The 13,422-nt window shown below is 44.2% G+C and overlaps 1 protein-coding gene across 5 annotated transcripts in view; it reads right to left on the bottom strand.

Moving 5' to 3' along the window:
- LOC102088480 (unconventional myosin-X-like) overlaps positions 1-13,422 on the bottom strand; it is a 99,005-nt gene that overhangs the window by 58,092 nt on the left and 27,491 nt on the right. For 3 of the 5 annotated variants that reach the window (XM_065069626.1, XM_065069624.1, XM_065069625.1), the window contains exons 3-8: positions 13,127-13,285; positions 8,758-8,945; positions 8,379-8,513; positions 3,541-3,665; positions 2,174-2,187; positions 1,452-1,536 (exon numbers count right to left, since the gene is read on the bottom strand). In XM_065069626.1, the coding sequence (XP_064925698.1) occupies positions 1,452-1,536; positions 2,174-2,187; positions 3,541-3,665; positions 8,379-8,513; positions 8,758-8,945; positions 13,127-13,237 (658 nt within the window). In that variant the 5' untranslated portion in view covers positions 13,238-13,285. The remainder of the gene's footprint in view (positions 1-1,451; positions 1,537-2,173; positions 2,188-3,540; positions 3,666-8,378; positions 8,514-8,757; positions 8,946-13,126; positions 13,286-13,422) is intronic. The other 2 variants (XM_065069629.1, XM_065069627.1) reach the window with 1 other exon arrangement.

Below are 13,422 nucleotides of genomic sequence, written 5' to 3'. Positions count from 1 at the left end.
TTTATAACACTCAAATCCCAAGCTGCAGAGTCACAGAAGAATATTTCAATACTGAATTGACTCAGAAAAAAAAAAAAGAGAAAAGGAGAAGAAATATTAAGTTCAATCTTATAAAGTGTACAGAAAAATAGTCTTAACTATACACATACAGTAATGACCTCTAAATTAGGTACCATCACTTGACACAGAGTTCAGAGAGTCACAGTAAGATTTCTGAAGACATCATCTGAGGGCTGAGCAGCAGCCAAAAACTGAACATGGTTCAGTTCCTTCAGTTTTAGAAGGAACACAGAACTAAACGTAAAACCAGAATTAGGTCTCTGTATATGTCTGTAGCACAACCACATCTTAAATAGTATCTGCAGGTTTGATCCCCCATTTCAAAAAGGATAGAGAAGAACTAAAACATCTATGGAAAAAAGAGACGTGGATGATCAAGAGACAGAAACACATTACAGGTGGGGGAAGTGAAGCATCCTGGGAAACCAGCTTGAAAAGTGAGATGGGGAAGAATAGCAGATATGTGCTGAAGAAAATAGTCTGTTTTGTACACTTTCCCTAAGTGCTTGCTGATAACCACAGTCCCCACTATTTCCCTTTGGTTTAGATGGATCTTGAATTGACTCACATGGCCAGGCCTGCCTGAATTCCCTAGAGCTGAAGCCCTCCTTCTTTCTACTCTGTGTCAGGCTCAATACTTCCATCTGATTATTTGAACACACACACACAGAACAAAGGCATAAAGAAATTCCCCAGTCGCTCAAAACCAAAGTGCAGCTGTAACATGTTCCTTCTTGCCCATCTGACCTCTTCATCAAGACCACCAGTGCTCAGCAGTGCCGGGGCAGGTGCACAGTGATGCTATTCAGGAGGTGCTGCACTACACAGAGGATTCTTCCACAGCCTGTAGCTGCTGCTTTCTCTGTATGGCCTCTTCCAGACCCACCTCTCCTTTCCCCATGTGCAGAGCTATAAAATCTTTGTTCAGATACTAGACACGTTTTGACTCTAGTCCTGGCACTACAGCGCTGGCTTTTCTGATTTTTCTTTCTCCTATTAGCTCTACTGAAAGCCTTTTGTAAAAGTATGTCTGTCAGTTCAACCTTTGAACTCCTTGAACAGCTCCCATCAGTATCTGCATCAAGACTCTTTATCCTTCCTTTGCCTTTATCCAATTTCATTACCTCCTCTCTCTATACCCCCTCTTCACTTTGCACAGACTTTTCCTTCCAGCTCAGAATGCCTGAAGTGTCTTTTCTTATACAGCATTTCTGTCATCCTCAGCCTCTTTCTCTCAACTCCTCTTTCCGTTTCCCATTAAATCACCATATGGCCTTCAAGAAAAAGTTATATGTCAAGTACCAGAAATGTCCATGCTCTAGTTGACTTACACTTGCTTCACATGCTGGACTGGAAAGAGGACAGAGACATTTCCCAAAAAATGAAATTACCTTTCTGCTCCCCACTCACACCAGCTAGCAGAGCATAAAAGATGTGGTAATTCCTCTCTCCGGGGTTCTGGTGTACCACTCTGTTCTGAAACAAAGAATACAGGAGTAGCCAGTAGAAAGAGATCAGTGTTTTGGTTGCAAAGACAAAGAGAAGACCAGGATACAGATCAGTCTCCAGGGCCAATGCACAAGAGGGGCGTCTTCCATTTAGTGACAGTGTTGTCTAAGCTCTACATCAAGATCTTGTGATGTGTGGCTATGCAACTGAGCACATACAGACTTCTCTGAACTCAAGAAAGTGTGTGCACAGACAAACTGAACCTTGTCAGTTTTGGCCCTGCTCCTCTCTGAGTTCCTGAATCTGAAGTAAACTACAGGAAAGCAGAGATGACTGCATTTGGAGTTGTACGCCTTTATTCCTCTGTATGGAATTGAGTTTTGAGGTGCTTGTTCTCTCTCCCTTTCCCTTTGGTAAACAGCTTTTCCTTGGAGTCTCTCTCTGATGTACAGCATTTATCCAAGACAGGAGAACAGGCTCTGATAGATATAGAACATTGTTCCTCCATCATCCTCTTCCTCAGTTGGGACAATTGCAGTAGCAACATCTAAAGAGCTAATGTGTGTGTGCTGTGACGAAGGCAGCATCATCCAGCAGAACCGGCACTGTCCCACTATACTGTGAGGAGAGGCCTCACCCAGCTGTCATTAGAGGTGATACCTACCTTTTCCAGTAAATCTGAAGAGCATGTTAAGGAGAAAACATTCAAATGGCATGTGCACAGATCTCCTGACGACTGGCAAAGAATCTTCTAGACACATTGGGATGAACACTGTCACAAGCAACAAATCTTTAAATAACCAGTGCTTTGGAAAGTGGACAAAGAGTGGTCTCAAACATCACCTCAGATCCTCCTCTATACTCTTTGTCCAAGGAGGTATTACGTGCTAAAGAGATACTTAAAAGAGCAGAGTCAGATAGAGCACATGACCTGCACAATGGTGAGGCAGCCTAACAAAGGATGAGCCACATTCAGGACACCTAGAAAGATTAGAGAGGCCACTCTAATCTGAAAGTCTGTATAGCATGCAGCAAGTCTTGCATCAGTTCTCATTGCTTCTGCAGAGACTGCTGTCTTTAATCTACCAACAGGTCAAAGAGCAGTGACTAAACAATCCAAGCCTGTTATTTACAACAGTAGTAAATTCATCTGGCTGCTACTCCAGTGGAAATTGTGTGGTTTCCAGTCATGAGTAGCTTTGAACATCAGCATCAAGAACTGTAGCCAGGGCAGCTTTAGCTGCCTCATATAGACAAAAGATATGTCAAAGCCTTTTGGAGAGGGGTACATGGGCATACAGGGAAGAAAGTGGTCATGGCACAACATAATTCGACTATATCCAGTTTTCCTCAACCTTGTTGTCAGTAGAACAGCCTCCCCAGGGAAGTGGTCATGACACGAAGCCTGCTAGTGTTCAAGGAGCATCTGGACAATGCTCTTAGTAATATGGTTTAGTTTTAGGTAGTCTTGCAAGGAGCAGAGACTTGGACTCAATGATCCTTATGGCTCCCTTCCAACTTGAGATATTCTATAATTCTATGATTAATGTTGAAAGGTTCACTGGAGATGGGCAGGCCAAAACAGAGTCATAACTGACCCTCTAAATTCCTGTTCTCTGCATCCAAAAATTGTGTAGAATATATCTATTCTAGCTTGGTCTCACTTTTCTAAATAATTAATTCATTAGCAGAGCTAACATTAGGGAACAATCTCCTAGAAAAAACAGGATGCAATCAACATGAAGGATCTTCCTAAGACGCAAATTCTAGGGATTTTAAGTATCAAGTCTTGTGATTGTCAAAGTGAAAAGTCAAACTATGTCCCCATCTAGTGTAGTACTAGACAAAGGTTTCCAGAGTTAGGTGCTGCAGAACCACAAAACAAACACTTTTCCCTCTTGAGGTTGCAATTCGCCCAGATGTTATAAACTGGCCTTGAGAAACTTTGATGAGGGATTTCCTGACTCATTCTGAGGTCCTCCCCATCTTCCCTCACTCCGCCCCTCTCCGGTCCACTGAAGCAAAGGATACAATCAGTCACTCGGCCTCCCTGGATGTGTCCATGTTGAGAGAAGTGCAGCTGGATGAACTTGCCAAAGCGGCTGGAGTTGTTGTTATAAACTGTCTTGGCATTTCCAAAGGCCTCCAGAATGGGGCTGCAGAAACAAGGCAATGAAGATATGATTGGTGATGGGATACTATTAAAACAAAGCATGTGCCCAGCCTTTTGCCGTTTGCACAGCATGCACTGCCATGTGAGATTAATTTGTTACAGCACTAGACTGGACAAGCACAAGGAGCTCAAAGGTGAGGAGGGATGGCAAGAGCAATTTAACACACTGCTAGATAAATTTTAAACCTTTGGGACTGGAGTTAATTAAATCATTCCCCAGTCAGTATGGGCAGCTGGCATTCATGCTGTTAAGGGCATCCCCCACCATTGTGGCTTCAGGAAATGAAAGGTGGTAAGACCCAGCCAGGTTGTGTGCTGAACATAGCAGCATCCCATGATACGGTCTTGTATTTTTTTTCAGGCTTTTCAGAAGCATCAGACATACAGGGCAAACACTCCGTAGCTTTAAATCACATACTTCTTTGTTTCTGTTTCTGCCTTTGAAAGAGAAGACAGTATGAGCCATCTCTTAAAATTGCGGGTAAATATTTCCAACCAGACAAACATGGCAGGAAACTGCTTTGTTTGGTACTGAAATTTGATACTGGTAAACCCTTTTTACTTAAATCTTGCTTAGGCTAATACAAGCCATGTGGTTTCCAAGCAGAGGGAATATACATACATTATAGATTTGAAAACTTCATTCTAAGGGAGCCACATCATGCACTTCATGAAAAAAAAAAAAAAAAAAAAAGAAAGAAAAAACAATTGAAAAAAAAATCTATGACCAAACTTCAGAGAGGTGATGAATTGAAGAATTTTGTCTCTTGGTCACCTTTCAGTCTTCAGAAGGTTCATACAACATGGAAAATAGTGAGATAAAAGGCAGCTTGGCTATTGCTGCACAGAGCAGTAGAAGGGAAAAGCCTAAACCATTCAAACTGACACACTGACTCCAAGATTAAAATATTCATTTCTGCAATTTAGCCAATTATAAAATAATTTGAAGGCCTGACAAGCAAGGAGTCATGGAAAGGCTACAAGAACAGCCTGTAGACAGTCATGTTTAATTCTAAAATATAAACAGTTTTAAACAGAAGTTATTGCAGTTTTTACCCTGATAAATACTGGCTTTTTAAGTATCTCCATCAATCTGCTGCACTTGAGACAGGGGCAGATACAGGATTACTCACAAGTTAATAACTATAACATGACAAATAATGACAACTACAGATACTGCTGGAGTTTGCTGAAAGCTTCAGGCCTTGCAAGTGCTAGATAAGTGAGAGCTATGGTTGTGGAAAAGGCTCAACAACATTCAGGAAACTTCAGGCAGTATATTCCTAATTTATCTCTTGAAAATATCACTTTAAACAAACAAAACATAGAAATAACATTGCACTGTTATAATATATTACAACCATAGAAAAGGTAGTGACAGAAATCTGGGTGCACATATCAGGAGGTTTCTCGCCCTGGAAAATGTGAAATTCAAGACCCACTCTTCTGAAACAAGTATGTAAGTAAGGACATCGCACAGGAATATCCCACTGAGCACACCAACACCATCAATCAACAAAAACTAGTGGGTGCAACTACAAAAAGGGAGGACAGGGTTATGTTATATGACCACCATGGTTGCAGTGAGAGTGCAATAACCAGCCAGCCAATATTTACGGCTCTAAATCATGTTAAATTAGATAAGCAAAGCACCAGGAAGTATCTTTATAGTTTGGTTTGGCAATGGGCTCATGCATGTGAGTGCAGAAGCCTTTCAGCGATGGGGAGGAAATATGCACGTGGGTGTCTGGGGCTGGCGGCAGCTCAGGGCAGGGGCTGGGTGAGCGGATGGAGCCGGGAGCGAGGTCAGGAGCCGGGGCCAAGCGAACTGCTAGCGCCCGCAGGCGCTGCACAGCGTGGCCACTGCTGCAGCGGTGACCTGTGCGAGGCACAGCACCAGGAAGGTGATGCAGGGCTGGATGTGGGCAGGGTGTGCTGCAGGACTCAAAATGACAGGAACCAATTTCAGCAGGGCAGCAGAAGGTGAATCCTGGATTTTAGAAATATTGCAACATATGCAGCTCCAGGATTCAGACACAGAGCTGAAGATAAAAAAAAGAAGATTTGAAGATTAGAGGGATGAATAACAGGAGAGGTGGCTATGCTGTCAGCAGCATCACCCAACATGGAAAAGGGAGTTTCAGAGTGAAGCAAGCAAGGAAAAAAGCTGAAAGTTAGCAGAATTTTTAATGGGCTGATGGGTATTTTCAAGAAGGAAAACAGACCAAATCAACAGTGCCAAGGGAGTTTTCAGAGCCTGATTTTCTTAGAAATACACCAAGCATGAATGTTACAATGCACAAGCAAATGATAGAAAGCTGACGTAATGCTTTGTTCATAATGCTGTCTGAAATGGAGAAAAAATCAGCATTGTTCCTGGGTATGTGCTGGGGTGCAAGGATGAAAATCTGCCATAAGCTAACCCAAGGAGGGCCACCGGCAGAGCAAGTGAAGCTGAACTGAAAACATATGAGGTAGACTCGTTACAAGTGGCAGCAGCTTCTGGCTCTGGGCCAGACCTTCAGCTTCTCTTCTTCAGCAAAAAGGTGACAAATCAAATTTGTTTGCACTCGCAAACACTACGTTTACTCACGTAGCACTACAGATGTACACAAAACGGATGATGAGCTCTTACTCCACTCCACCTCACAGCCGTGGCATCCTGCAGACTCAGGAATCACCTGCCTACCATCGTAAGCTTTCTGAATCACAGTCAAGTTGCTACTTAACCACTAAGCGGGCTTGAGCCTTCTAAGCTGCTTGCCTTAAAGCAGATTTTGCAGATCTTGAGTCATGACTGTATTGCACTTAAGAGCTTTTTCCAATTTGCCAATATCCCTGGTAAAATCTGCACACACCTGCAAAGGATAAATCATGCCACAAGCACCTCTTGAGCACCAGGTCCAAAGGCAGCAACCCTACCACTCAGTGCTGCTCTGCTTACAAGGATCCTAAAAACTGCAACGCTCTTGCAGCTGCCACAAGACACTGCGTTCTGCTTAGGCTATTTTCAACACAGTTACTAGCACTTTTTTGTGCCACTGTCTTCCAGGAAACATTCCTGCTCTTTACCCTCTGTGCCCCGAAATATGCCACTTGCATGAGAGTCACTTTTACACAGATGGTTCAAAGGATTCCAGGTTATTACACAACTAGATCATGTTGCAGACGTGATTTACTCCTCTGGAGGTTTCTTCAACTGTCACAGGCTCAAACAGGGACCAACCTGCAACCTCACCCTTAACAATTCCGAACTGCAAGACCCCCAGCAAGGTCCTCCAGGCAGACTTGCATTGGGAAATTTTTGTTTAATTTAAATTATTGCTAATTAAGAGAAACTTCTGATCATGGATTCAGGTGTTAAGAAAACAGACACTTAAGTAAACATCTTTCCTCTCTCTTTCCAAGGCTTACCTGACATTAAATACCTATTAATCCCCTTTATTAGCCTCAGCTTCATTTATATCTCAGTTACAACCAGTTCCTCGCAACTCCCTCCACAAGGCAGCGAGCAGCGCAGGAGGATGGGGTCCCACATGTGATGGTTTCTTTCTATCACTCTTTGCTTCCTCATTTTCTCTGTTGCTCTTGGCCTCTTACTGGTTTTCCTCAGCTGCATTTTGCTTCTGCAGGTTTTCCTGACACTTTTTTCCTTGGTGTCCCTGTTACAACATGGGTCACCTGTGGGCCATGATCCTGGGGTGTTCTTGTCCTGGGGTGGTCCATGGTGCCTTTGAGCATCCCTGTCCTGGCATGGGTCATAGTCCCTTGGGGGTGTCAGGACCTCCTTTGGCATGAAGGATCCCCCACAGACCACATCTCCCTCACCTCATGGCTGCTGGTTTCCTTCCCAAACACATCTGACCCAGGTGACATGCACTTCCCTGCATGGCTGACACCTTCGCAAGGTTTTGGTGGGTGGTGGTTACTCCCTGGTGCCAGCTCCATCAGAGATTAGCTCTCCCAGCAAACTTCCTCACTTGTGTCCCTTACAGCTCCCACAGACGTTTCTCCTTAAAGTCACCTGCCTGGACAGCAAGAGAGCTGCAAAGTGGACCACAGGACCTCTGAAGGCAAGATGTACTGGTGGCCCAAAACAAATGGAGGTCAGAGGAGAGTAGGGGCTGAAGGAGGAGACCAGGAGTCAGAGCATGACAGGGACTCATTGTAAGCACAGCCACAGCTGGGAGCTGTGGCAGATAGGGACAACCTGGGACAGCCATCCCTGCAGCAGAGAGGGACATTACCCACATCCCCTCCAGCCACTGTCATGAGAGACGTGATCCTGAAAGCTAGAAAGATGGACAGGGCAGTGACGTGCAGGGGAGCTCAAGGGTGCAGCCAGGAGTGCATGGAGGCTGAATTACTGAAGGAAGAAGAAATCCCAGCCACGGCTAGAGCATTAATTCTCTGGCTGCCACACACACCCTTTGTTGCTATTGGAAAGAAGCCGAATTGATCCACAAGCAGCTGGGAGAGCAGCCAGCATGAGGTGTCCTGGTGAGACTGTGACCTCCGCGTTTCCCTGACATGACACCGTTCAGCTGCATGATCCTCACTGCCCCGGGTCAGCTCCATTCGTGGCATGGCTCAAGCAGCCCAGATGCAGACACCGTGAAGAATGCAGTGTCCCCGCCAAAGGGATCTGCTATACCTTTGTGGGACAGACATGTGCCACCCATGGGGGTGATTGTACCTGCTTTCCAGGATGGCTTCTTCCACGTGGGTGCTCTTCTCAGACACAGGGGCCCCAAGGGAAGTCTGGCTCATGGCTGACAGAAATTTCAGCAGCAACTTGGTGCTCTCAGTCTTTCCAGCCCCACTTTCTCCGCTGTTAAAGAAAATATACACATTCCATTCACAAATCCAGGACAGACGAGCTAATGACCATCCCACCCGCGGCAGAGGAGTGATCTCCAGGAATAAACACGTGGCATTTCCACTGCAGCAAGCAAGGGTCAGGCAAAGGGTAGGGCAGGATGGTGTGGATATTTAGGCAGGTGTCACTGCAAAAGGAACAGCAGGAGCAAGGCATGTAATGCAGTCAGGGAGTAGCCGCTTCTCCCATTTCTAACCTTATCAGAACACACTGGCTGTCATGACGCTTCCACAAGCAGCAGTAGCACTCGTTAGCGGTGGCGAAGATATGGGGAGGCAGCTCACCCAGGCGGTGCTGTCTGTACAGGTCTATGGCATCCACACTGTACAGACCAGGGATGGGTTTGTAGGGATTTACTGATGCCAAGATGGAACCAATGTTTGTCTAGGGGGAGAAAACAAAACACAGCAAGGAAATGAAGCTCCTGAGAAAAAAAAAATTGTGACAAACCCAGACCCTGAAATAACTCCTGGTGAAGGGAGGAAGCCTAAATAAGGAAACTGGGCTTCAGCAGAGAGATCCCCAATTTGGCAAAGAATGTCAAACCCCAGGGCAGGGGCTGCATGATTGACTACGCATGGGGCAGTTTGTATTTCTCTGCTTTACGATAATGTAGTCTTAGTCTGTTGTATTTGCTAAATTAAGCTTACACAATACGAAAAAATGAAGACATCTTCATACCCAGCTACCTCACACTGTGCTTGAAGCTGAAAAGCAGAGCCAGGACTGAAGGAGTGTCAGGAGATACCTTCAATGCCCCTATCCACGGTCTTAATTGGATGGGGCTTGGCAGGGTTCAAGCACCTCCTGAACAAAGACGTGGGACACAGACACACACAAGTGTGAAGAGCCACTAAAGCGTATCATTTCTCTTCTGCTGAAAAATGCTGTTTGGAGCAGCTTAAATAATTTGGTAAGCCAAATCAAAATTGACAGCTGAAGATGAAGCTCAGAATTTCGAGTCAAATAATTTCTTAACATTCTATTTTGAAAAAATTTATTTTGAAAATTTCACAGTTCAAGAAAAGAGTTAGTAAGATTTAAAATAAAGTACCTGAAGCCTAATAGTGAATTTCAAACATATTGTTTTGTGAAGTCAGAAGGAAATCGGTCTTGTGTTTTGGGGCATGACTTTTTCAGTTCAGTCAAGCAGCTCAAATCCAGTTATTCTCAGAGCTGCACTTTGGAACAATGGTGCCACCTCTCTCCTAACAATGGCTTTGTAATATGGTCAACATCCAGCTTAAACCCTAATGCTGGTGTGGTGTTTTCCTTCACATGGACATCTTGGGCTGCTCTACTCCAGGAATACCCACTCTCAGCAGGGGTGACAGAGGAAATACTTAGACTGCTGCCAAGCTTTGTGGCCAGGGACAACATCTAGTATTATTTCCAAACCATGAACTACGAGTCACGACATACATACATTGGAGAAGCTGTAAATTAAACACTTGGTGACAAGACAGACGCATGCTTTCTCCTTGCCAAAAGAAATCTGGGGCCATACTGCAATGCCAAGCTCTGAAGCCAGAAGCCAGACTAATATGCTGCAGTCACCAAAATATTTAAGACTCATTTATTAAAGCAACAGTCACAGATCACTGTGGGAAAAAACAAACCATCACCTAGGTCTAATTGCATTATCAGTATGAACAGACTAACATGGAACAAGTCCTGAATACCCTCTGACATGGACCTTTGTGGACAGAAATATTGGTGAAGAAAGCAATAAGCAAGCAGATGATCTTAGGCAAGAAGGATGGGAGTAAATGGGAAAGCACTGAGAGAGGAAACATGAATCAGGAAAAAGCACTGTACAAGTTGAACTACAGACATTGTCCAGAGACTGCAAGACAGAGATATCCATCCTAACACTTTCCCCCTTCACAGCATTTTTTCCTCTCAGATGTTTCATTTTGCATTTCCCACTCCAGTTTCAGCTGTCCCAAGGAACAGAGCCACAGTCCTTTCTAGAATTTCTTCCAGTACAGCCGTCTCTTTCAAAGGTGTTTCTAGGAAGCTTTTCCATTTCCCAGTTGCAGTTTCCTCATCACCTGCAGTCCCTTATAGACAACTTCTATCCACAATTTTTAACAACAGTAGCATTTGTGCATCAACTGGGTACATACCAGCCACTCTATTAGAAAGGAGTGATTGTCCCCAGAGAATTCTATAGAGCAGGACAAGCCACACATGGCATGTCTGCTTCTCAAGACAATAGATCCCACTGGAGTGGTCAGGCATGGCAGAGCTAGGGACAGCATAGAATGTGGCAGTGCAGCCTGTGGTTCATTTATACATCACTCATATTATGTTGGGTCTACTTTAATGAAAGGATACAGGAATTGCAGGAATGAAGGGGAAATATACACTCTTAAGTGCTGCAGGCTGTTGCTGTGCTCACATAATTTCCTTAAACAGTTTGGTAGACCTTCAATAATATTTCTTTGGAAAACAAAAGTTATTGTTGAGATTGCCAGTATTCCTGTAACACATTAATTATGGATACCAAACTAGTCTAGATATACTGGTACCTACACTCCCTGACCAGAAAGGATTTCCCTTTCAGACCTCATGGTAGGGTGCCTCCAGGCATACAGCTCAGAACTACAGTACGCTTTTTCACAGCAGTTGTTCATGTGAAGGGCTCAGTTTTCCATCCTCTCATTATTTATTTTTATTATTATTTATTTATTATTATTTTTAATACTAATTACCATTATTCCAGGTTGCCCATTCTTTCAAGCGAATTTGTCTTCCAGAAAATGATAAAAGTTTCTCACCTGTTCCTGATCTCTCTGATTTCCTTCCAAATATTTTTGGCCCTGGCTGATAAGCATAACTCCTCTCAGCCCAGCTTCATCTGCAGCCTTAGCCTAATCTGTGGAGACCATTGAGGATGATACTAAATGAACTCAGGCCCTGTAACACTAATGGTATAATATTCACAGATCACCGCAAGTCATTAGGTGGCACTACAGCTGACATTCTCGATTTTTGCATAACTGAAAACTATGTGCCACTGGGCTATGGCAAAACCTAATAGTTAATGATAAGGTAACTGCAACATTAATGTCTGCACTGCAAAAATGAAAAACAGAACTTGTGCAGTTTGGCGTCCTCCAGGTCAGACATTGCACAAACATATACCCAGTGACAGTCCCACTCAAGGAGGGGCTTACAAGCCTTCACTGAGGGGTTCTTCCCTGCGCTGAGCATGCTACAGAAGTCAGGTCCCTTCATAAATCTCAAAAAATTTCACACCTGAGGGGCATGGCTGACACTCATGCACAAGCAAAAGCATGACATATTTAAATTTTAATACCTTTACACACAGACGGGGAAGGCACAGAACTAATGCTGAATAGGAGGAGGAGTGACATATCAGAACTAGAGGAAAGGCTTCAGGACATACAGCTACTGTGACACTGTCACAGTGATGGTATTGTGGCATTTCTGGTGCAAGGCACAGACTGGAAGGGGAGAGAATCCGGCCTTACATTTCCAAGTGTGAGGAAGAGGAAATGGGAGAAATACACCTAAATGGGCAAAGAGCTGCACCAGCACATAACCTATGTCAAACCCAGGTCAGTAAGAGCAGAAAGGACAAAGGCCATCAAGACTGCATACACATAGGTACTGCCACAGGGTCACATGGCTGCGTTGACAGACAACAGGCAAGGGGCTCTACATCAACAAAAATGAGAATTTTCAGTCTCTGTATCCTGGCACAGGAGGTGGTTCAGAAACAGGGTCACTTTATTGATAATTTCCTGGAATACAGGTACATATGGTTTGGTTGCCTTGGTAACAGTTGCTATGCAACACAGATAGAGATTTACATTTTTTCTGCCATAATCTGAAAATCTCTGAATGCATATAGCACGGACAAGCAAGGTAAGAGTAAAGCAAGGTAAGACAGTCCTTGTAATATCTCCTTCTTGTCCTCTCCAAGTCTCAGGAGAGCACACTGCCACCCCAGCACTCCAGGGATTTCCCATCCCAGGTGTGCTTCCCCACACAAGTCCCTTTCCTGCCACTTGCCTTCTTCTTGAGGGCCCAAGGTAAAATGAGGAGATGCTTTGAGTATTCGTCTGTGCAAGGAGAGCAGAGCAACTCAAAAAGGCACAACTGCACATAAAAGCAGAAGAATTAGGCAACAGGTTTTCTTTTTTAGTTTTGTCGAGCAGTGGCTTTATCTGTCCGTATCAGGAGGGATGTTTCACAACAACCTGTGTACACTACACTTTCCAGTCTACTTGGCTATACAAGCAATATGGGAAATCTGGGGAGTGTGGATGCCAACTTGTAAAATACAGATGGTCATGGAGGATACAGAGCTGCACAATTACCACAAAGCCTAGAGGTGAACATTCAAGTTTTGGAAGTTCTTTTATATATGCAAAGAGGCCCCTCTGGTAGGGGTTGGATCTCACAGGGCTGATACAGCTGGCAAGGCAGAAAATAAGCTTCTCTTTTTAGCCACATAAAACAATGCTAAAATCAGTATTTCACATGCAGAATGTCATTAGCCAGAAGGGATGTGGCCCAGCTTGAGCACTTACATAGATGTTACCCTGTTGGTAGCGCTGGTGCAGGTTAAGCAGGATGGCAGCTTCATGCAGATCTCCCAGCATGGACATGTCTTCTACCCCATCAACACTGGTCTGGTGCATTGGCAATACCTTTTCTCTGGAAAGGGAGGCCTTGGGGTACTTGAATACCTGGAAGAATAGGGAGGACAAATAAGCTCATAACACCTGGGCAAATGGTTTTATTTCCTATCAGAAACAAGGCCCTTTCTAGAGCTTTATACTTCAGCACTGGAAAAGGAAATGAATAAGGCACAGATGTGCTCCCT

Source organism: Columba livia, chromosome 7, assembly GCF_036013475.1.
Source record: "Columba livia isolate bColLiv1 breed racing homer chromosome 7, bColLiv1.pat.W.v2, whole genome shotgun sequence".
Lineage (NCBI taxonomy): Eukaryota > Metazoa > Chordata > Aves > Columbiformes > Columbidae > Columba > Columba livia.
This window is presented reverse-complemented; position numbering and strand designations above follow the sequence as displayed.